The sequence below is a fragment of the Nerophis lumbriciformis genome, linkage group LG04 (assembly GCF_033978685.3).
Source record: "Nerophis lumbriciformis linkage group LG04, RoL_Nlum_v2.1, whole genome shotgun sequence".
Taxonomy (NCBI): domain Eukaryota; kingdom Metazoa; phylum Chordata; class Actinopteri; order Syngnathiformes; family Syngnathidae; genus Nerophis; species Nerophis lumbriciformis.
Window position 1 is genome coordinate 62,251,431 of NC_084551.2, and position 25,987 is coordinate 62,277,417.

At 44.2% G+C, this 25,987-nt stretch overlaps 1 protein-coding gene across 2 annotated transcripts in view; it reads left to right on the top strand.

Moving 5' to 3' along the window:
* fam110d (family with sequence similarity 110 member D) overlaps positions 1-15,884 on the top strand; it is a 181,216-nt gene extending 165,332 nt beyond the window's left edge. For both annotated transcript variants that reach the window (XM_061958739.1, XM_061958738.2), the window contains exon 2: positions 12,928-15,884. In XM_061958739.1, the coding sequence (XP_061814723.1) occupies positions 13,471-14,796 (1,326 nt within the window). In that variant the 5' untranslated portion in view covers positions 12,928-13,470 and the 3' untranslated portion in view covers positions 14,797-15,884. The remainder of the gene's footprint in view (positions 1-12,927) is intronic.
* The last annotated feature ends 10,103 nt before the right edge of the window (positions 15,885-25,987 follow it).

The window sequence follows — 25,987 nt, forward strand, 5'->3', positions numbered from 1 at the left end:
TGATGAAGGCAACACATGATGTAAGTGTCTATATTAGCCTACTATCAAAATGACTTTAAAAGTCTTATATAAGTGTTATAATGAAGACAACACATGGTGTAAGTGTCTATATTAGCCTACTATCAAAATGACTTTAAAAGTCTTATATAAGTGTTATGATGAAGACAACACATGATGTAAGTGTCTATATTAGCCTACTATCAAAATGACTTTAAAAGTCTTATATAAGTGTTATAATGAAGACAACACATGATGTGTCTATATTAGTTATATTAGCCTACTATCTAAATGACTTCAAAAGTCTTATATAAGTGTTATAATGAAGACAACACATGATGTAAGTGTCTATATTAGCCTACTATCAAAATGACTTTAAAAGTCTTATATAAGTGTTATAATGAAGACAACACATGGTGTAAGTGTCTATATTAGCCTACTATCAAAATGACTTCAAAAGTCTTATATAAGTGTTATGATGAAGACAACACATGATGTAAGTGTCTATATTAGCCTACTATCAAAATGACTTTAAAAGTCTTATATAAGTGTTATAATGAAGACAACACATGATGTAAGCGTCTATATTAGCCTACTATCAAAATGACTTTAAAAGTCTTATATAAGTGTTATAATGAAGGCAACACATGATGTAAGTGTCTATATTAGCTATATTAGCCTACTATAAAAATGACTAAAAGTCTTATATAAGTGTTATAATGAAGACAACACATGGTGTAAGTGTCTATATTAGCTATATTAGCCTACTATCAAAATGCCTTTAAAAGTCTTATATAATAATGAATAATGAAGGCAACATGATGTAAGTGTTTATATTAGTTATATTAGCCTACTATCAAAATGACTTCAAAAGTCTTATATAAGTGTTATAATGAAGACAACACATGGTGTAAGTGTCTATATTAGCTATATTAGCCTACTATCAAAATGACTTTAAAAGTCTTATATAAGTGTTATGATGAAGACAACACATGATGTAAGTGTCTATATTAGTTATATTAGCCTACTATCAAAATGACTTCAAAAGTCTTATATAAGTGTTATGATGAAGACAACACATGATGTAAGTGTCTATATTAGCCTACTATCAAAATGACTTTAAAAGTCTTATATAAGTGTTATGATGAAGACAACACATGATGTAAGTGTCTATATTAGTTATATTAGCCTACTATCAAAATGACTTCAAAAGTCTTATATAAGTGTTATGATGAAGGCAACACATGATGTAAGTGTCTATATTAGCCTACTATCAAAATGACTTCAAAAGTCTTATATAAGTGTTATAATGAAGGCAACATGATGTAAGTGTCTATATTAGCTATATTAGCCTACTATCAAAATGACTTTAAAAGTCTTATATAAGTGTTATAATGAAGACAACACATGATGTACAGTATAAAACGTTTGGTGGACAAAATGAGACAAAGAAAGTTGAGTCACAGTCCGCACAACGGTGAGTTCAAGGGCCGCATGGAATGAGTAGGACAAAACGGCGCTCGCCAGATCGTGTCATCAGTGAAGCATAAACACAAACATATTAAACATATTAACAATTAGGAAGCTTTGTGTCGTGTTTGTCCTCCTACACCAGGGGTCGGCAACCCGCGGCTCCGGAGCCGCATGCGGCTCTTTGATCACTCTGATGCGGCTCAGCAGCTTACTTGCTGAACCCCCCAATTATCCCGTGAGACTTCCGGATTTCGGTGCCTCTCGCAGAAAACTCCCGGGATTAATATTCACCGATTTTCACCCTTACAGCTATATTAAGGGCGTGCCATGATGGTACAACATTTGGCGCCCTCTACAATCTATATTAACAACGTGCCAGCCCAACACTTGTTATACAATATACATCTTCTGCTTGCACACGTACGTGACAGCAAGGCATACTTGGTCAACAGCCACACAGGTTACACTGACGGTGACCATAAAAAAAACAACTTTAACACTCTTACTAATAATGCGCCACACTTTGAACCAAAACCAAACAAGAATGACAAACACATTTCGGGAGAACATCTGCACCTTAACACAACATAAACACAACAGTACAAACACCCAGAATCCCATGCAGCCCTGACTCTTCCGGGCTACATTATACACTCCTGCTACCACCAAACCCCCCTCTCTCTCTGTGCGTCGGTTGAGCTGGGCGGGGTTTGGTAGCAGGGGTGTATAATGTATCCCGGAAGAGTTAGGGCTGCATGGGATTCTGGGTATTTGTATTTGTTATTTGACAAGTGCCATTCATTTAAAACCTGTGTGCCGCACCAGCTTTCAAATTCCATATAAAGGTGTGGGCAGAGTGTCTGAGACCCTTGGTTTATACATAGCACAAAGCAAAAAAAAAAACTTTGTATGCAGTGTTATTAGGGCCCGCATGGCCCATTGTATAAGGACTCCCAAAGGGAGTCCTTATGCAATGGGACATAAGGACCTATTGAATTTGTAAGGTTTTATTATTATTATTATACCGGCCGCCTCTTTGAGCACTAATTTGACCCACTTAACATGCTTCAAAACACACCATATTTTACCCACACAACCTGCGAAAATTGCCTTTTTATAAAAAAACCGAACCCCAAAACTCAAAATTGCGCTCTAGCGCCCCCTAGGAGAAAAAAATCTAGACTGCCTGTAACTCCCACTAGGAAGGTCGGAGAGACATGAAACAAAAACCTCTATGTAGGTCTGACTTAGATCTAGTTTTCATAATTGTACATCCTCGGGCTCAAATCAACAGGAAGTTGGCAATTCCCCCTTCAAGACAAAAAAGTACTAAAAACAGTCACTTTTGCCTCTTTGAGCTGTAATTTGACCCCCTTAACATGCTTCAAAACTCACCAAACTGAACGCACACATCAAGACTGGCAGAAATTGCGATCTAATAAAAAAACCTAACCCCAAATCTCAAAATTGTGCTCTAGCGCAATTTTTTTATAAAACGCACAAAAAACTGCTCCTCAGATGAAAAAACTGACAAAACTGCCTGTAACTCCCACTGGGAAGGTCGGAGAGACATGAAACAAAAACCTATATGTAGGTCTCACTTAGAACTGCATTTCATAAATTGACAACCCCCAGCAAAAATCAACAGGAAGTTTGCTATTCCCCCTTCAAAACAACATTTTTGTAAAAACCGGTCACCTTTCTTCAAACATTATCTGCTCTGAGCGCGTTTGTTGTTTCAGCTTCAAACTAACACAGGAGAGAGATTGAACCCTTCTGATTAAAAGTTGGCGAAAGAGTTTTGATACCTGCTCCGGTTTTGATTTTATGACCCTTCAAAGAACCGCTGCGCTGATGCTGCTGCGCTGCTGTTTTTTTAAGATGGCTGCTTAAAAGCAGGATGCACCAGCGTGCCCACACAACGCAGACTAGGTAGGTACACTAGACAAAAGTATTGGGACACTTATGACTATCACTGGACAAAAGTATTGGGACACTTATGACTATCACTGGACAAAAGTATTGGGACACTTAAGCCGAAAACTGGACAAAAGTATTGGGACACTTAAGCCGAAAACTGGACAAAAGTATTGGGACACTTGGGACTACAACTTGACAAAAGTATTGGGACACTTACGACTAAAAGTAGACAACAGTATTGGGAAACTTAGGACTACCACTGGACAAAAGTATTGGGACACTTACACTGGACAAAAGTATTGGGACACTTGCGACTAAAACTTGACAAAAGTATTGGGACACTTGGGACTACAACTTGACAAAAGTATTGGGACACTTACGACTAAAAGTAGACAACAGTATTGGGAAACTTAGGACTACCACTGGACAAAAGTATTGGGACACTTACACTGGACAAAAGTATTGGGACACTTGCGACTAAAACTTGACAAAAGTATTGGGACACTTGGGACTACAACTTGACAAAAGTATTGGGACACTTACGACTAAAAGTAGACAACAGTATTGGGAAACTTAGGACTACCACTGGACAAAAGTATTGGGACACTTACACTGGACAAAAGTATTGGGACACTTGCGACTAAAACTTGACAAAAGTATTGGGACACTTGGGACTACAACTTGACAAAAGTATTGGGACACTTACGACTAAAAGTAGACAACAGTATTGGGAAACTTAGGACTACCACTGGACAAAAGTATTGGGACACTTACACTGGACAAAAGTATTGGGACACTTGCGACTAAAACTTGACAAAAGTATTGGGACACTTGGGACTACAACTTGACAAAAGTATTGGGACACTTACGACTAAAAGTAGACAAAAGTATTGGGACACTTACACTGGACAAAAGTATTGGGACACTTGCGACTAAAACTTGACAAAAGTATTGGGACACTTGGGACTACAACTTGACAAAAGTATTGGGACACTTACGACTAAAAGTAGACAACAGTATTGGGAAACTTAGGACTACCACTGGACAAAAGTATTGGGACACTTACACTGGACAAAAGTATTGGGACACTTGCGACTAAAACTTGACAAAAGTATTGGGACACTTAGGACTACCACCTGCCAAATACGCGGGCCCGGCCAATGCTGCTTGCAGCTTTAATTTCATTTAAAATTTCAAAACAATTTTGCGGCTCCCATTGTTATCTATAATTTGTGAAACTGGTCAAAATGGCTCTTTGACTGGTAAAGGTTGCCGACCCCTGTCCTACACAAACAACAAAATATACATTATTCACCCCATTTGTTTTCCCAATTCCATACATTTTTGAACAAAGCTCCATGGAGCCACCAGGGCGCCGCTCAAGAGCCGCATGTGGCCCTCGAGCCGCGGGTTGCATACCCCCGGATTAGGTTATGTTTGACACTTTGAAAGTGCTCTTTATCATTTTATTTAGACTTCTGAATGTTAGTTCACTACCTGACTCCTCCCCTACAATCAGGAGCCACCATCAGGATGAATGTCTTGTGTGGAAGCGCCTCAGGGACTGATCCTCACCGCGCTCACACCAGATTGTTCTCGCAATTACGGCCTTTTTTTTTTCTCCTCGCTTTTATTTACGCCCTTCACACCTGTTGCTTTCCCGCCCTTAAGAACGTCACCTTGGGAAGGAGATTTCACCAGCCGACCGGGTGACATCTGGAAAAGATAACCTGTCTTCTTCTGCCGCATCCTCAGAGGATTTATAGCAGTGAGGGGGGGCAGTTTAAAGGTCACGTGAATGTGACCTACACAAGCGTGGATGAGCTGACATTCAAAAGGATGCTAAAAGATGAAACAACAAAGCAAGATGGCCGACTTATACTGTAGCTATGTGCATGCAGAGTCAGGTGGTAGACCCAGGTCAACTCTGCTGCGGGCATCGGTCTCCTGAACCAATGATGAAGACCCGTCTCCATTCGGGAGGGTCTCCTGCTGGCCCCACTATGGACTGGACTCTCACACTTATATGTTAGATCCACTATGGACTGGACTCTCACTATTATGTTAGATCCACTATGGACTGGACTCTCATTATTATGTTAGATCCACTATGGACTGGACTCTCACACTATTATGTTAGATCCACTATGGACTGGACTCTCACTATTATGTTAGATCCACTATGGACTGGACTCTCACTATTATGTTATATCCACTAAGGACTGGACTCTCTCACTATTATGTTAGATCCACTATGGACTGGACTCTCACTATTATGTTAGATCCACTATGGACTGGACTCTCACTATTATGTTAGATCCACTATGGACTGGACTCTTACTATTATAATAATTGACCTCTATTATCAACAATAAAGTTGTTCGAATGTAACAATACATGTACGTAATGATAACTAGAGATACAAAAGAATGCAGAAAAATGTAGGGGAAGAAAGAGAAGCAACCTATATTAACCTTGTAGATTGTTATAGTAACAATAGGTTAAGCTTTGTCAGTGTGCCACACTTTTTTATTTCAACAGACTCTCGCGCCGTACCTGCCGTCAAAACCCTAAAGACCGACCGCACAGTTCCTGTCTTCACAATAAAAGCCCTGCTTCATCCTGCCTGCGCTAACAAAATAAGAGTCTCAAAAAGCTGGCGCGCACAAGCTAGCAAGCTACGGAGTTTTGCCTGCCAACGTATTTCTTGTAAAGTGTATAAAAAGGAGTATGGAAGCTGGACACTTTCATGTGGTTTTGGACAGAAAGGAGGACTTATTTTTCTCCTCCATTTGAAAATGTGGACGTTATTGTCAGAATAATTGTATCTAAGTTATCACAGAACTTTGTGTTACATTGAGTTCAGTTCGCCCTGCGAAAGGACAAAAGCTGTCTTTGATCCTACCGAGCAAAAGGCTTGTAAAACTCCACTGTGTAGGATGGGGAGCGGCATGAGGGTGTCGGTTTCTTTGATGTATTGTAATCCACAGGAAGATTTTGTCTTGACACGAGAGCTACAAAGCGGAGAGGAAGCAGGGCTTGACTCCCCTCCAGGCACCTTTTCTTTGAACTGTTTTGTAACCAAAGGCGATGGCTGTTTACGACCCCCCCTCCCTTCGAAACAGCTGTTGCCATGTAATCAGGGAAAGTAGGGGGGCGGCATGGCGTAGTGGGTAGAGCAACCGTGCCAGAAACCTGAGGGTTGCAGGTTCGCTCCCCGCCTCTTACCATCCAAAAATCGCTGCCGTTGTATCTTTGGGCGGGACACTTCACCCTTTGCCCCCGGTGCCACTCACACCGGTGAATTGAATGATGAATGATAGGTGGTGGTCGGAGGGGCCGTTGGCGCAAATTGCAGCCACGCTTCCGTCAGTCTACCCCAGGGCAGCTGTGGCTATGAAAGTAGCTTACCACCACCAGGTGTGAATGTTTGATGGGTTCTACATGTAAAGCGACTTTGGGTACTTAGAAAAGCGCTATATAAATCCCAGTTATTATTATTATTATTATTAAAGTCCAAATAAAAGAGGAGGCGTACAATCTTTCGTCAGAGCGTGGGACGACACTGTAGTCTACACGTTTCTTCTCAATTGAGCTAAATTGAATTCCGTCTCTGTTTAATTCCTTGCTTCTTGTCTTGTTTAATAGATGTCATCAGTGTTTGAACCTGACAGTTATCATCACTACTGTTTTTTGATTAATTGAAACGTTTATTAGTAGATTGCAAAAGAAGAGGATACATTATATGAAACAGTACAGTTTACACAGTACAGTACATACTCCGTACAATTGATCACTAAATGGTAACACCCCAATAAGTCCACGTAAATCAATTCACGGTAATTGCAACTGATTCCAATCAATGCCAGTCATAAGAATCATACCAACTTATATTCTTGTCTTCATGACAGAAAGGAATGTTAAACATGCTTGTATTATCATTAAACACCTTGTTAACAAAAACCTCTCTTTCATAAATAAATCAAATATAAATGACATATATGAATGAAGTAGATCCCCTCCACTTGGTACATTGAAAAGTAAAGTGTGGACACCCCTGACTTAAACTATCCCACATAGCTTAAAAACGCTGTAAAAACTAAATGATGCAACAGTTGGTAGGTGTCAGGCGGGTGCTTTTGAAAGGGTGAGACACTGATTTATCCCTATTTTTACCTGCCAAAATACAGCGTGTTCATTGTTTAGACCCCGGAGGAAACGTTAAAATAGCTTCTTATGAAATTGCTTTTCCTCTTCCTTTCGGCTCATATTTATCCGTCTATTTTTTTTTTTTTAGCATCACATCACCCATTCCAAATCCCCCCTACAGAAACATGTACTAAACACAGACACACCACGACATGCTTTAAATAAAACATCCCTTTGTTTCACCTGTTCAACTGTTGCACTCTTTAAATAGATGCATTGCTTTAGAAGTGTGTCAGTTATTTCAAGTCTGATTTGTGTGTCATGCCAGTGGGAATAGTTCTATACAAACTTCAGATATGTGTATGTGTACCACAAATGTGATCAAGAACTCCCTGGGTGCATCTAATAAAAGCAGCCTAAGAAACTGTCAGGTTTAAGCACCGAACTTTATATTAGACAGAACAAGAAGCAAGGAATCCCACAGAGACAGAGTTCAATTTTGCTCATGAGGAGAACGCATGGAGCTGCACACTCAGTTACAGTCTCCCCCCCCCCCCCCCCTAGTTCCATCGCTGAGGCTGCTTCTAAAGGGAGGGGTCACATATTATTCAAGCAGCTCAGTAGACACAATACGTGATTATTCAGAATGGAAATGTGCTAACCTCCAAGTCCCGAGTCCATGGTTCTCTCCCGGAAAAGGGTGGAGTGCCATCTCCGGGTTGGGGAGGAGATCTTGCCCCAAGTGGAGGAGTTCAAGTACCTAGGAGTCTTGTTCACGAGTGGGGGAAGAGTGGATCGTGAGATCGACAGGCGGATCGGTGCGGCGTCTTCAGTAATGCGGACGCTGTATCGATCCGTTGTGGTGAAGAAGGAGCGGGAGCCGGAAGGCAAGGCTCTCGATTTACCGGTCGATCTGCGTTCCCATCCTCACCTATGGTCATGAGCTTTGGGTCATGACCGAAAGGACAGGATCACGGGTACAAGCGGCCGAGTGGCGGGGCTTTCCCTTAGAGATAGGGTGAGAAGCTCTGTCATTCGGGGGGAGCTCAAAGTAAAGCCGCTGCTCCTCCACATCGAGGGGAGCCAGATGAGGTGGTTCGGGCATCTGGTCAGGATGCCACCCGAACGCCTCCCTAGGAAGGTGTTTCGGGCACGTCCGACCGGTAGGAGGCCACGGGGAAGACCCAGGACACGCTGGGAAGACTATCTCTCCCGGCTGGCCTGGGAACGCCTTGGGATCCCCCGGGAGGAGCTGGACGAAGTGGCTGGGGAGAGGGAAGTCTGGGCTTCCCTGCTTAAGCTGCTGCCCCCGCGACCCGACCTCGGATAAGCGGAAGAAGATGGATGGATGGATGGATGGATGGAAATGTGCTGAGCCTCGTGATTTCGCCCTGTCTCTGTTTTGTCTGCTCGGTGTTGCCTTATCTTCGTTGAGGTACTTGAGGTCCGTCCTTGGCTGTTTAGCAGGCTGAAAGACAGAAAAACATCTGCAGCGAGGCAACTCCTAACTTGCAGTGGAAGATAACAAGTTATGTGCCTTTGCACGAAAAGAAAAGTACAGCTTGAGCACAATAGATAGTAACTACAGCAACGGCCTTTAAGCATAAGAGTTGTGTGATAACTTCAATATAATTATTCTAACAGAAACCTTGGGCTTGTGTTGGTTCAGTCCAAGTCTTTGGAGGGTCTCTGTCGTCAACTGACCAAAAACTGTTTTTATCACCTCAGAAATATTTCTAAAGTGAGAAAATTGTTGTCAAAATTGGATGTGGAAATGATCATTCACGTGTACATTTCATCTGGTATTGACTATTGTAGTTCTCTTTTTACTCTTCTCAACAAGTCAACGCTAAAGTGACTTCAGGCGGTATAAAATGTAGCTGCCAGACTTTAGACTGGTGCACCCAGAACAGTCCATATCACCCCCATTTGATCCAGTCTTCATTGGCTTCCAGTCAAATTCAGTTGAAGATTTTAGTCCTGACTTTCCGTGCGTTGCATGGTGGGGCCCCTCAGTACATCACTGACTTGTTATGCCCCTACTCTTCAGGGCGCAGCCTCCGGTCTTCAGGCCAGGGTCTTCTAAAGATCCCAAAAACTCATTTTAAAACCCGTGGAGACCTGGCATTCCAGGCTACAGCTCCCGGACTCTGGAACTTGCATCAGTCCCTCCATGATCTTGACTGTGTTGACTTGTTAGACCCCTACTCTTCAGGGCGCAGCCTCCGGTCTTCAGGCCAGGGTCTTCTAAAGATCCCAAAAACTCGTTTTAAAACCAGTGGAGACCTGGCATTCCAGGCTACAGCTCCCGGACTCTGGAACTTGCATCAGTCCCTCCATGATCTTGACTGTGTTGACTTGTTACACCCCTACTCTTCAGGGCGCAGCCTCCAGTCTTCAGGCCAGGGTCTTCTAAAGATCCCAAAAACTCATTTTAAAACCCGTGGAGTCCTGGCATGCCAGACTATAGCTCCCGGACTCTGGAACAACTTGCACCAGTCCCTTCGTGATCTTGACTGTGTTGACTTGTTAGACCCCTACTCTTCAGGGCGCAGCCTCCGGTCTTCAGGCCAGGGTCTTTTAAAGATCCCAAAAACTCGTTTTAAAACCCGTGGAGACCTGGCATTCCAGGCTATAGCTCCCGGACTCTGGAACAACTTGCACCAGTCCCTTCGTGATCTTGACTGTGTTGACTTGTTAGACCCCTACTCTTCAGGGCGCAGCCTCCGGTCTTCAGGCCAGGGTCTTCTAAAGATCCCAAAAACTCATTTTAAAACCTGTGGAAACCTGGCATTCCAGGCTATAGCTCCCGGACTCTGGAACAACTTGCACCAGTCCCTTCGTGATCTTGACTGTGTTGACTTGTTAGACGCCTACTCTTCAGGGCGCAGCCTCCAGTCTTCAGGCCAGGGTCTTTTAAAGATCCCAAAAACTCGTTTTAAAACCCGTGGAGACCTGGCATTCCAGGCTACAGCTCCCGGACTCTGGAACTTGCATCAGTCCCTCCATGATCTTGACTGTGTTGACTTGTTAGACCCCTACTCTTCAGGGCGCAGCCTCTGGTCTTCAGGCCAGGGTCTTTTAAAGATCCCCAAAACTCGTTTTAAAACCTGTGGAGACCTGGCATTCCAGGCAATAGCTCCCGGACTCTGGAACAACTTGCACCAGTCCCGTCGTGATCTTGACTGTGTTGACTTGTTAGACCCCTACTCTTCAGGGCGCAGCCTCCGGTCTTCAGGCCAGGGTCTTCTAAAGATCCCAAAAACTCATTTTAAAACCCGTGGAGACCTGGCATTCCAGGCTACAGCTCCCGGACTCTGGAACTTGCATCAGTCCCTCCATGATCTTGACTGTGTTGACTTGTTAGACCCCTACTCTTCAGGGCGCAGCCTCCGGTCTTCAGGCCAGGGTCTTCTAAAGATCCAAAAAACTCATTTCAAAACCCGTGGAGACCTGGCATTCCAGGCTACAGCTCCCGGACTCTGGAACTTGCATCAGTCCCTCCATGATCTTGACTGTGTTGACTTGTTAGACCCCTACTCTTCAGGGCGCAGCCTCCGGTCTTCAGGCCAGGGTCTTCTAAAGATCCCAAAAACTCATTTCAAAACCCGTGGAGACCTGGCATTCCAGGCTACAGCTCCCGGACTCTGGAACTTGCATCAGTCCCTCCATGATCTTGACTGTGTTGACTTGTTAGACCCCTACTCTTCAGGGCGCAGCCTCCGGTCTTCAGGCCAGGGTCTTCTAAAGATCCCAAAAACTCATTTTAAAACCCGTGGAGACCTGGCATTCCAGGCTACAGCTCCCGGACTCTGGAACTTGCATCAGTCCCCCCATGATCTTGACTGTGTTGACTTGTTAGACCCCTACTCTTCAGGGCGCAGCCTCCGGTCTTCAGGCCAGGGTCTTCTAAAGATCCCAAAAACTCATTTTAAAACCCGTGGAGACCTGGCATTCCAGGCTACAGCTCCCGGACTCTGGAACTTCCATCAGTCCCTCCATGATCTTGACTGTGTTGACTTGTTAGACCCCTACTCTTCAGGGCACAGCCTCCGGTCTTCAGGCCAGGGTCTTCTAAAGATCCAAAAAACTAATTTCAAAACCTGTGGAGACCTGGCATTCCAGGCTACAGCTCCCGGACTCTGGAACTTGCATCAGTCCCTCCATGATCTTGACTGTGTTGACTTGTTAGACCCCTACTCTTCAGGGCGCAGCCTCCAGTCTTCAGGCCAGGGTCTTCTAAAGATCCCAAAAACTAATTTTAAAACCCGTGGAGTCCTGGCATGCCAGACTATAGCTCCCGGACTCTGGAACAACTTGCACCAGTCCCTTCGTGATCTTGACTGTGTTGACTTGTTAGACCCCTACTCTTCAGGGCGCAGCCTCCGGTCTTCAGGCCAGGGTCTTCTAAAGATCCCAAAAACTCGTTTTAAAACCCGTGGAGACCTGGCATGCCAGACTATAGCTCCCGGACTCTGGAACAACTTGCACCACTCCCTTCGTGATCTTGACTGTGTTGACTTGTTAGACCCCTACTCTTCAGGGCGCAGCCTCCGGTCTTCAGGCCAGGGTCTTCTAAAGATCCCAAAAACTCGTTTTAAAACCCGTGGAGACCTGGCATTCCAGGCTATAGCTCCCGGACTCTGGAACAACTTGCACCAGTCCCTCCGTGATCTTGACGGTGTTGACACTTTTGAGAAACATTTGAAAACTTCTCTTTAGTAAAGATTTTAGTTAATGCACCTTTTAACTATAATTTTTAATCACCTTTTTATGATGTTGCCCCTGTTGTTTTAGCTGAATTGTTGTTTTACTTCACCTATGTTTTGTACAGCGCTTTGTGATTTTATCTGTGAAAAGCGCTTATTTACATACTTACTACAAACAATTTGGCTTCTAATACCAAGGTGATCTCCAATTAGACTTTTGTTGGAGTGATAAAACATCTCAGAACTTCATCAAACTCTTCAGTATGGCTGAGCGAAATCGCACATACTTTTGGAAATGTCCGGCTTTTTATTAGTTCTGTGTGAAAATCTATAATTACAAGCTATTTTGATGATACAAACTCTAATCACTTAGCCAGTTGGTTACTGTATTTAGAGGTGCAAATTAATTGATGCTTTCTGAGAAGTGTCATAAATAATGTTAGGCAGAAGCGGAATTGTCCCCCTTTTGCCTGTAGTGTATTCATGGAGCAAAGGTTGTATTTACTGCATATATATTTATATAAATATTTGTGTGACACATGCCAGCTTGGTGTGGCTGCCTGCTGAGGACATACCCCCCAACTTTAAATAAAGCACAGGGAGCAAAGTTGTTGTGCCTGCCATCTGCTCTCTACTTGTAAACTAAAACTTATCTCCTTCTGCCCCCCCTCGTCCCTAGGGTCCGCACACAGGTGAGGCGAGAGCCAGGACCCGCCTGTCCATCGGACGCGTTAACGTGCCTTGCTGCTGGACACCCTCGCCAACGACAAAAAGTTCCTCAGTACAAATGAGGTTTCTTTGAGAGGAGAACCAAAGAAAAAGGGAAACTGAGAAGAAAAAGTGGGGGAGGACAAAAAAAGCGAGCGCACCCTGCCTGCTATTTTGGCTGTATTGTGGGCAGGGAGTGTCTCGTTTGGGAGTGACAGAAAAAGGACTTCCCTTTGCCGCCGCTCGCCTGACTGTGTAAATACTGGATATCAATTAGCCTAAAGCTCTAAGATTACACTAAAAAGAGACTGCAGAAAGTTTACACCCAAACCAAACTTGTGGTTTCCTGAACTGCTATACCTCTTCTCGCAGCTCTAAAATCTTCCTCGAAATGGAATGAAGCTTTTTCTAAACTCTCATTAGCGTTGAAAGCGACACGGGACCGACAACGGCACCCTGTAGAACGGCAGAAGAACATCAAGCTTTGATGTTTGTTCCATTCTGTTGAATCAGCATGAAGCCGTTAACCCCAATTGGATCCCCGTCCCCTCTAAGGCTGCTTAACAAGGGCCCCGACTACCTGCGCCGGCAGATTGACGGCGGAAGCCACGGACGCTCCGGTAGCGCCGTGGAAAGGCTGGAAGCAGACAAAGCCAAATATGTCAAGAGCCAACAGGTTATCAACACCAAACAAGAGTCCGTGCTGGTCCCGTGCACCACCCCACCGCCGCTTCCTCGAAGAGCCTTTGCCATACCCGGCAGTTTCAGCCCTCAGCTTCCCCCGCGCCGGTTATCCAGTACCCCCTTCTCCACTCTGTCCAGATCCTTCGACTCCAGAGATGAGAATGAAAACGACGACTCCAGAAAAGAGAACCGACGGACTTCCATTGACGTTGAGGCTCACAACAGGAACAACGCAAACAACGGGAAGCCACCTAGTCCCAGGACACCGGGACTCCAGACCTTGGTGGCACCGCACAGTGCCCCCGTGCTTCGAAGGAGCACAGGCAAACGTATGCTGAGGCCCGACTCGCTCCTCATTTACCGCCAGAAGAAAGAGTGCAAGAGCCCCAATGGTTCCGGTCTTGGGGAAAACACCAGCATGGAACTGAAGGGCTACAGTTTCGTCCGTCGCCTCTTCCAGGGCTCTATGAGGGAAAAGAGCAATGGGGGAGACGGAAATATTCACAAGATGGTCATTGGTGAGGAGAAAACACCCTCACGAGATGGTGACTCTCGCATGTCATGGACTAACGATAAGATAACAGATGGTGGACCAGAGAGCAGGAGGTCCAGTAAGACAGACCAAGAGCATAGTCCAGAGCCTATGCCCAGTCCAGAGTTAAGCTTTACTAATGATGAGACCAGTGATAGATTTACCAAAAGTACCACTGATGCAGACAACAATCACTCAAGTCAACACAACGATGAAAATGACCCATGGAGACGGGCGTCGCCACCGCCAGCACGCAGGACTAAGCTGCATGGCTCCAAATCAGAACTCCGCTGCTCCGTGGCCTCATCGGATCAGGAACATTTCTTTGACTTTTGCGGCCTGGATTTGGACATGATAGACCGCCTGGGCAGGCAGAATTTCCTCTCCGGTGCCAGCTCCATAGACACCCTCTCGCTGGCGCTGCGCAGCGTCACCGGTGACGAAGGCGGCGGCTCAGAAGCCAGCGAGTTCTCCCGACACTCTGGTGACGGGTTGTTCGAGGACGAGCTGGCCGAGCAGCCCCCCACTGGCGTTTCCATCATCGAGAGGAATGCTCGGGTGATCAAGTGGCTCTATGGATGTAAGAACGCTGCTCGAGAAGGACCCAAAGAGTCGACGGTTTGATTCAGCGGGAAGAGAACAGTATTGCAGAGTCTGGGAATTGAGTTTTCTTTGACTGTTGCTCATGGAAAAAACAAAGACTTCTTGCAGTTAACAATTGTCAAACTATTTATGCATACTAATCTGTAAATGTACAGAATGGACAGTGGCGTCCTCTCTATGAGCAGAACTGGATTCTGAACTGGTTTCTAGGGGCACATAACTATATAAGTGTATGCTAGTCATGACACCGCAGACACAGATCGATTCAAAGTGGAAGAACCACTAAGCTATTTTTATCTAAACTGGAAAACTGTGTGAAGTGAACCGTGTGTACCTCAATCGGAAAATGCCCCAGTTGAGTTTGTGTGTTGCCATTTTTTTATATATATATTTTTAACTCTTTAAACGCAGGCGTTGGAATAAACAAGTGGGGCACCCCAGTGGGGTTGTTAATGCACTGGAGTGGACACCGAGAGAAGAGATGTACGGTAGCTTTGATAGCTTGCTTTTGTGTACACTATCCAACATTTGTTTGCGTAAAGTCATGGACCACAAACGCTGTGTTGCTTCTTCACAGTTGTACTTGCTGTAAACGATTAACAACATTTGAGTCAAACTTGTAAAAGATGCAGGGGCTTACAGTATATTATACACTAAAGAGCAACAATAGCTAAATGTAAAAGATGCAGGACTGCAGCTGCTGTTCCCTGATCAGATGCACGTGGCGGTAAAACCAAAAGCTTCACATCTTTTTCCACCACAGATCCTACCTCACTTCAATCCATCCATCACTGACTCATCACTATCTCCACCAAAGGTCACTTTTGTAGAACAGCGCTGAAATCCAAACTGGGGGTCTTCCCAGCTATGCAGGGGTTAGACTGAGAGTCTCACTTGTGACCATCACTGAACCCGGGATCAGAAAATAGAAAATAAAATGACTCGCAGTAGTCTCCAAATGTTAGATTTGTTTTATGTCCCCCTTGGAAAGCACATGTGCATTGTTTACTCTGGTAGTTTGTTTGTTTTTAAACACATGAATATGAGACTTGTTATTCCAAAGAGATTTGTTTATGATGTACACAGCAAATAAATGAAAACATGACAGATTATGAGTGTCGAGTCTCCATTTTGATATGAAAGCACACAAACAAGAGAAGGGGATTCGGTTGCAAGACCTGGGGAACCCCTGGAATGGCAAGATCTTTGTACACCGAATGTTTTTTGGACTACGTAATGGTTTACCATGTCAAAGTTAGTAATACGGGCGGGACTCATTGACTGACTTGCAATACAGCACAAAATATTGAAATAAAAATCACACCCAATATTGTTATTTTATGTTGGGTTGAGGTCAACATTTTTCAGTAGACATGCTGGCATGTAATATAGATATCCTCACAGTAGACAATAGGACTTATGAACAGTTAGTTGCTTGGTAAGCAGTGATGGGCAGTAACAAGCATACTTGCCAACCTTTAGACCTCCGATTTCGGGGGGTGGGGGGAGGGGGGCGTGGTCTGGGGTGGGGTGGGGGGCGTGGTTAAGATATATATATATATATATATATATAAATATATATATATATATAAGAAATACTTGACTTTCATTGAATTCTAGCTATATATATATATATATATATATTTTATTACATATATATATATATATATATATATGTATACATATAAATATATATATATATATATATATATATATATATATATATATATATACACCGTATTTTCCGCACTATAAGGCGCACCTAAAAACCACAAATTTTCTCAAAAGCTGACAGTGCGCCTTATAACCCGGTGCGCTTTATATAAGGATTAATATTAAGATTCATTTTCATAAAGTTTCGGTCTCGTAACTACGGTAAACAGCCGCCATCTTTTTTCCCGGTAGAACAGGAAGCGCTCCTTCTTCTACGCAAGCAACCGCCAAGGTAAGCACCCGCCCCCATAGAACAGGAAGCGCTTCTTCTTCTACTGTAAGCAACCACCCGCCCGCGTAGAAGAAGAAAAAGCGCGCGGATATTACCGTACGTTTCATTTCCTTTGTGTGTTTACATCTGTAAAGACCACAAAATGGCTCCTACTAAACGACAGGGATCCGGTTCATGAAAAGACGCAATCTCTCCATCCGCACACGGATTACTATTTCACAGCAACTGATATTCCTGTGAACCGCACTGTGGATACAACGGGAGCACGTACGGTGAATATTCACACCACAGGGAATGAGAAGTCATCCTTCACTGTGGTTCTAGCTTGCCATGCTAATGGCCAGAAACTTCCACCCATGGTGATATTCAAAAGGAAGACCTTGCCAAAAGAGACCTTTCCAGCCGGCGTCATCATAAAAGCTAACTCGAAGGGATGGATGAAGAAAAGATGAGCGAGTGGTTAAGGTAAGTTTAAGTTTACGCGAAGAGGCCGGGTGGCTTTTTTCACGCAGCTTCGTCCATGTTGATATACGATTCCATGCGCGCCCACATCACGCTGGTTTTAATATATTATTAAAGTTTGACTGACCTATTTGACTGTTTTTTTGACATTCCTTTAGCGCAGTTAGATGCGGCTTACAACACGGGGCGGCTTATAGGTGGACAAAGTTTTGAAATATGCCGTTCATTGAAGGCGCGGCTTATAACCCAGGGCGCCTTATGGTGCGGAAAATACGGTATATATATATATATATGTATATATATATATATATATATATATATATATATATATAAATAAAAGAAATACTTGAATTTCAGTGTTCATTTATTTACACATTTACACACACATAACACTCGTCTACTCATTGTTGAGTTAAGGGTTGAATTGTCCATCCTTGTTCTATTCTCTGTCACTATTTCAGAACACACACATTATACAAATATATATTATAAAATCAATAAGAATACGGGAGCTCTAATTTGGGAGTCTGAATTAGGATCAGAAGTTCCTATATAAACATTGCGTACTCACGTCGCCTTTTTGTATTGATTACTGCAGCTGTGCACTGGATTCATTCACAAATACAAACTACAACTCACAAACACTTTAGAGTTAGGCTCCACCATCAGAATGTGTACTTAAACTTATAAACATCACATGGATATTATTGAGTGAGTTGCTTCACCAAAACTAACCTGTTATAGAGGAGGAAAAAGCACACAGGACGTTTCAATTGTTCACAGACTGGTCGCGCTCATCAGAATGACAAGACACTTCCGGTCTGCAGGTGATAGCATTCAATTGGGAAGAAACGCCCTACTGCCCCCTACTGACCAATGTGAATACTGATAAATCTGTAATGACAGCTCCAAAAACGAATTCAAACCACAAAATAAAATAAATAAATCAACACAAAAATGTGACACATTATGGGAGGGTCACATATGCATGTACAGTAGATGGCAGTATTGTCCTGTTTAAAAGTGTCACAACATTGCTGTTTACGGCAGACCAACTGCTTTACGTAGACGAAAACTTGACTGCTGTTGTTGTGTGTTGTTACCGCGCTGGGAGGACGTTAATGAAACTGCCTAACAATAAACCCACATAAGAAACCAAGAACTCGCCCTCGATCATTAGCTGTTTATATTGTGGGAAAGCGGACGTGAGAACAGGCTGTCAACACGTCACTCAGGTCCGCATGGAGCTGGAGGGGGCGTGGCCTGATTTTCGGGAGATTTTAGGGAGAAAATTTGTCCCGGGAGGTTTTCGGGAGAGGCGCTGAATTTCGGGAGTCTCCCAGAAAATCCGGGAGGGTTGGCAAGCATGGTAACAAGACATGTAACTAAGCTACGTAGCTTAGTTACATTTTCCAGTAGCTTTGTCGTAGTTTAGCAATTTTTTTAACGTTCGTGTTGTTACACCCTCCGACAACACACACGACGAGGCATGATGTCTCCAAGGTACGGAAAACAGTCGAAAAAACGGAAAGAAACAGAGCTGATTTGACTCGGCGTTTGTAATGTCCATCCATCCATCCATCTTCTTCCGCTTATCCGAGGTCAGGTCGCGGGGGCAGCAGCCTAAGCAGGGAAGCCCAGACTTTCCTCTCCCCAGCCACTTTGTCCAGCTCTTCCCGGGGGATCCCGAGGCGTTCCCAGGCCAGCCGGGAGACATAGTCTTCCCAACGTGTCCTGGGTCTTCCCCGTGGCCTCCTACCGGTTGGACGTGCCCTAAACACCTCCCTAGGGAGGCGTTCGGGTGGCATCCTGACCAGATGCCCAAACCACCTCATCTGGCTCCTCTCGATGTGGAGGAGCAGCGGCTTTACTTTGAGCTCCCCCCGGATGACAGAGCTTCTCACCCTATCTCTAAGGGAGAGCCCTGCCACCCGGCGGAGGAAACTCATTTCGGCCGCTTGTACCCGTGATCTTGTCCTTTCGGTCATAACCCAAAGCTCATGACCATAGGTGAGGATGGGAACGTAGATCGACCGGTAAATTGAGAGCTTTGCCTTCCGGCTCAGCTCCTTCTTCACCACAACGGATCGATACAGCGTCCGCATTACTGAAGACGCCGCACCGATCCGCCTGTCGATCTCACGATCCACTCTTCCCCCACTCGTGAACAAGACTCCGAGGTACTTGAACTCCTCCACTTGGGGCAAGATCTCCTCCCCAACCCGGAGATGGCACTCCACCCTTTTCCGGGCGAGAACCATGGACTCGGACTTGGAGGTGCTGATTCTCATCCCAGTCGCTTCACACTCGGCTGCGAACCGATCCAGTGAGAGCTGAAGATCCTGGCCAGATGAAGCCATCAGGACCACATCATCTGCAAAAAGCAGAGACCTAATCCTGCAGCCACCAAACCAGATCCCCTCGACGCCTTGATTGTGCCTAGAAATTCTGTCCATAAAAGTTATGAACAGAATCGGTGACAAAGGGCAGCCTTGGCGGAGTCCAACCCTCACTGGAAACGTGTCCGACTTACCACCAGCCATGCGGACCAAGCTCTGGCACTGATCATACAGGGAGCGGACTGCCACAATCAGACAGTCCGATACCCCATACTCTCTGAGCACTCCCCACAGGACTTCCCGAGGGACACGGTCGAATGCCTTCTCCAAGTCCACAAAACACATGTAGACTGGCTTTGTCGTAGTTTAGCAATTTGTTTAACGAGTAGCTTTTCCTGTAGTTTAGCTACTTTCAGACCCATGTAGCTAGGTAGCTTACATCAAAGCTACAAAGAGAGAAAATGGACTGCGAATCCAGGCCAAAAAAATATATGGAGAAAATACGAGACCTGGATGAATGAGAACATCCATACATATGGAGAGCATCCATGATGATTAGTTGGTGTTCGTATAATGAGTCACAATTGCTTAAGGTTAGGGCCAAACATTACGGACTGGCCAATCAGAGGCAACATAAGGAATTGATTAACGTGGGCCCCGACTTAAAGAAGTTGAAAAACTTATTGGGGTGTTACCATTTAGTGTTCAATTGTATGGAATATGTACCGTACTATGCAATCTACTAATAAAAGTCTCAATCAATCAATCAAAGTCATTGAAACCAGGAAGCAAAATCATAACAGCATGCATTCATGTCAGATGACGACGAGGGAGTCGGAGATAGAGGGACGCTTCAAGCTGACCACTCAAAAGAAACATGCTTTATAATGGCAGAGGGATTCTCTCCTGCAGATTAGATGTTTCCTTTAGTGATGAAGATGATGTCCAGGAAACCCACAATAATGCTTGTCCGTAGCCATATTTAGACAAATGTATGACTTTAGAGAAAACAATGCCCAAATCTTTAGTTTTTAGTTGTTTGTTTTTGTCAAGATATAGATAGATGCAGTTTTTACTGCAGGTAGAGAAAGTAAATAACATTATAGGGGTGGGCCAAAAAAAACCTAAATAAATATATATAGTTGGGTGTGGGGACCCCTATAGGTAGTTGTAGGGTGTCCCCAGCTAAATGACAGACTGTTATTAGTAATGGACTCTTATTGGGTCCTTTCGTACACTCCCAGTAACATTTGTATACTGTATATCAATTCTGTTAAATGTAGCTTTGATTTAGCAAGCTACTTTTGTCGTGTAGCTTGCTACAATTCTCCGGCGATAGCTTCCCCTGAAGCTTAGCTATATTTAATGGTGAGTAACTTGTAGCCCAGCTTACTACATTTTCCAAGTAGCTTGCCCATCACCGTTGGTAAGTGAGAGATTTTTTCAACCAGTCTTGCTAAAATATCAAATAAATAAATTTTAGCGTAAAATACACGTTACTTTTGAAATACTTTAAAATGAGTATAATTGAATGATATGATTAGTAATACAACAAAAGGTACTCCTGTAGCAGTATGGTAAATCTCACTCCCTGACACCCTTAAAGGGGAACATTATCACAATTTCAGAAGGGTTAAAACCATTAAAAATCAGTTCCCAGGGGCTTATTTTATTTTTCGAAGTTTTTTTCAAAATTTTACCCATCACGCAATATCCCTAAAAAAAAGCTTCAAAGTGCCTGATTTTAACCATCGTTATAAACACCCGTCCATTTTCCTGTGACGTCACATAGTGATTCCAACACAAACAAACATGGCGCATAGAACAGCAAGCTATAGCGACATTAGCTCGGATTCAGACTCGGATTTCAGCGGCTTAAGCGATTCAACATATTACGCATGTATTGAAGCGGATGGTTGTAGTGTGGAGGCAGGTAGCGAAAACGAAATTGAAGAAGAAACTGAAGCTATTGAGCCATATCGGTTTGAACCGTATGCAAGCGAAACCGACAAAAACGACACGACAGCCAGCGACACGGGAGAAAGCGAGGACGAATTCGGCCATCGCCTTCTAACCAACGATTGGTATGTGTTTGTTTGGCATTAAAGGAAACTAACAACTATGAACTAGGTTTACAGCATATGAAATACATTTGGCTAAATTTAAGCTAAATTATTGGTAAACACAGTTTATGTATAATGATTTGCGTAAAACCGCGAGTAATGAATAAAGTTTTCATCAATTAATATATTCTGTAGACATACCCTCATCCGCTCTCTTTTCCTGAAAGCTGATCTGTCCAGTCCAGTTGGAAATGCATCTGCTTTGAGTGTCGCAGGATATCCACACATTCTTGCCATCTCTGTCGTAGCATAGCTTTCGTCGGTAAAGTGTGTGGAACAAACGTCCAATTTCTTGCCACTTTCGCATCTTTGGGCCACTGGTGCAACTTGAATCCGTCCCTGTTCGTGTTGTTACACCCTCCGACAACACACCGACGAGGCATGATGTCTCCAAGGTACGGAAAACAGTCGAAAAAACGGAAAGAAACAGAGCTGATTTGACTCGGTGTTTGTAATGTCCATCCATCCATCCATCTTCTTCCGCTTATCCGAGGTCGGGTCGCGGGGGCAGCAGCCTAAGCAGGGAAGCCCAGACATTCCTCTCCCCAGCCACTTCGTCCAGCTCTTCCCGGGGGATCCCGAGGCGTTCCTAGGCCAGCCGGGAGACATAGTCTTCCCAACGTGTCCTGGGTCTTCCCCGTGGCCTCCTACCGGTTGGACGTGCCCTAAACACCTCCCTAGGGAGGCGTTCGGGTGGCATCCTGACCAGATGCCCAAACCACCTCATCTGGCTCCTCTCGGTGTGGAGGAGCAGCGGCTTTACTTTGAGCTCCCCCCGGATGACAGAGCTTCTCACCCTATCTCTAAGGGAGAGCCCCGCCACCCGGCGGAGGAAACTCATTTCGGCCGCTTGTACCCGTGATCTTGTCCTTTCGGTCATAACCCAAAGCTCATGACCATAGGTGAGGATGGGAACGTAGATCGACCGGTAAATTGAGAGCTTTGCCCTCCGGCTCAGCTCCTTCTTCACCACAACGGATCGATACAGCGTCCGCATTACTGAAGATGCCGCACCGATCCGCCTGTCGATCTCACCATCCACTCTTCCCCCACTCGTGAACAAGACTCCTAGGTACTTGAACTCCTCCACTTGGGGCAGGGTCTCCTCCCCAACCCGGAGATGGCACTCCACCCTTTTCCGGGCGAGAACCATGGACTCGGACTTGGAGGTGCTGATTCTCATCCCAATCGCTTCACACTCGGCTGCGAACCGATCCAGTGAGAGCTGAAGATCCTGGCCAGAGGAAGCCATCAGGACCACATCATCTTCAAAAAGCAGAGACCTAATCCTGCAGCCACCAAACTGGAACCCCTCAACGCCTTGACTGCGCCTAGAAATTCTGTCCATAAAAGTTATGAACAGAATGGGTGACAAAGGGCAGCCTTGGCGGAGTCCAACCCTCACTGGAAACGTGTCCGACCTACTGCCAGCAATGCGGACCAAGCTCTGGCACTGATCATACAGGGAGCGGACTGCCACAATCAGACAGTCCGATACCCCATACTCTCTGAGCACTCCCCACAGGACCTCCCGAGGGACACGGTCGAATGCCTTCTCCAAGTCCACAAAGCACATGTAGACTGGTTGGGCAAACTCCCATGCACCCTCAAGGACCCTGCTGAGAGTATAGAGCTGGTCCACAGTTCCACGACCAGGACGAAAACCACACTGTTCCTCCTGAATCCGAGGTTCGACTATCTGGCGTAGCCTCCTCTCCAGTACACCTGAATAGACCATACCGGGAAGGCTGAGGGGTGTGATCCCACGATAGTTAGAACACACCCTCCGGTTCCCCTTCTTGTTTGTAATGTGTTTGAGAAAATGGCGGATTGCTTCCCGAGCGAATAATAGAAAGGCGTTTGATTTGCCAAAATTCACCCATTTATAGTTCTGAAATCGGTTAAAAAAATATATGGTCTTTTTTCTGCAACATCAAGGTATATATTGACGCTTACATAGGTCTGCTGATAATGTTCCTCTTTAAGAGCAGTGCTGGTTATTGGGTTGGTAGCTCGGGATTTTAGCTCGGTAGCTTGCACGCTCATCTCCAATGCTGGACGACCCAGTTTTGAGTCCCGGGCGAAACAGAAAAGCAGGGACCCAACCAGACGGGTTCCACCGCATCCAATCATAAAATGGACATGTGTCCAAAGGAACTTGAATGATCCAAATGTTGGACACATGGTTCTAAGGCTGTTTGTTTTAGTGACAGCTAAAAACACATCCCACTCTTCCATCTTTTCCCCAAACAATGGTCCTCCTGTGTGACTATGATGACCATGTCAGTCTGGCCGACCGGAGGGCCTGCTGTGACATCCTGTTTTAGGTTCATAGGACAAGGTTTAAACATATGGTCATGTTTTGGGTTTGGCTCTTTTTTGTCTTGAAATAAACACATAGCAGCTGGCTGCAGAACAATTACCATCTCATAATTGTAGTACTGAGAGGAGCAATGCTGAGTAAGCAGAACATAAAATACCCTGCAGTTAAAAATGTGGATGATAAACTTGCAAGAATCCACCAGTGGAGGCTGTGTCGTATAAAAACTATGCAGGGGGTCCAGAAGACCTCCTTAGTCTACTATTGCCCACCGGCAGTTTAAGTCCAGTAGATTTCTGACCGACTTAAGGAGTTTTTGGTGGTCTTTTGCATCCCACAGATCAGTTTACATGTGATCATGTTATGGTCTCCAACTTCATCCTTGAGGGATTTGTGTCCCTTCGCCATCTGAGGAGCAATAATGTGCTCTTGAAGTGTGTCAAATCTGGCCTAGTTCTTCTTCTTCTGCACCAGTAGCTGCAGCAGACGGAATGTCCATGAACACGCTGGAGTCTCAAGGGCCACACCATCACATATAGCAAGCTTCCTTTTGGAAAATTGTCAAAAACAGCATTTTGGATTTAAGGTCTCGGCCCCAGCACGTCACGAAGGACAGCTCTGAAACGAGCAAGCTTTGCTACACGTCTGGAAATGCGGCCTGGAGTGCTGCGAGACATCTGTCAGTCAGTTAGAGTCCTGACACGCTAAGTTGAATCATTCAGTTGCTATGAGAAAATGGACTAACCTAGACTGATGTTGCTGTTGTACCTAACATAGTGTTGGTAATGTGTGCTACTTTATAAAGGGAAGTGCACTTTTTGGGGGGAATTTGACCTACCATACACAATCCTTCATCTTTTTCTTTTTCTATGCATTCTGACTTGTAACACACAGTGTCAAGACTTGGTCCTGGGGTTTAGTTTTTCTCGAAGGCAACAGAAAGTTGGCTCGGGCGAGACGGGAATTAAGATACATTTTTATTTAAACACTATAAATACAAAACAAGGAAGTAAACAAAAGGCGCGCACAATGGCGGTGAACAAACTATGAAACCAAACACTTGCACAAAGGCAAAAACTATGAACAACAAAAAACACTAACTGTGGCTTAATAAACAAAAACTTACTTGGCATGGAACCGGCATGAAAAAAGAGCAGCAAGGATCATAAGGGTGTGGAGAGTGTGCAGAAGCATAAATATGGGGATGTCGTCAGAACGACAAACTGAAAAGAATGAACTTAAATACTATGGACATGATTAGTGAAAGCAGGTGCGTGACTCAAAACGTGAAACAGGTGCGTGACGTGACAGGTGAAAATTAATGGTTGCTATGGTGACAAAACAAAAGTGCACAAAAAGTCCAAAAACCAAAACGAACATGACCAAAACAAAAACATGATCACACAGACATGACATACAGCAAGTGTGAGGTGACCAACAATGCAGCTGATAGGAGTACTCTATTGCGCCCATAAAGCCCTCTAAAAAAAAAAAACGAGCCAAATGGTGCAAGGAAGAAAACTGCACTAAAACATAGGAAAAGGCTACCAAACATAAACTAAGATGTGACCCGGGCAACGGAACATGATATTTACAGTACAGGCCACACTTTCTCTTCATTCAATGTGTTTTCTTTATTTTCATGTATACTTATATCATGTATATATTACATGTTATTATGAATGTTACTACATGACATATATACTTACATCATGTATATATTACATGTTATTATGAATGTTACTACATGACATGTATACTTACATCATGTATATATTACATGTTATTATGAATGTTACTACATGACATGTATACTTACATCATGTATATATTACATGTTATTATGAATGTTACTACATGACATGTATACTTACATCATGTATATATTACATGTTATTATGAATGTTACTACATGACATATATACTTACATCATGTATATATTACATGTTATTATGAATGTTACTACATGACATATATACTTACATCATGTATATATTACATGTTATTATGAATGTTACTACA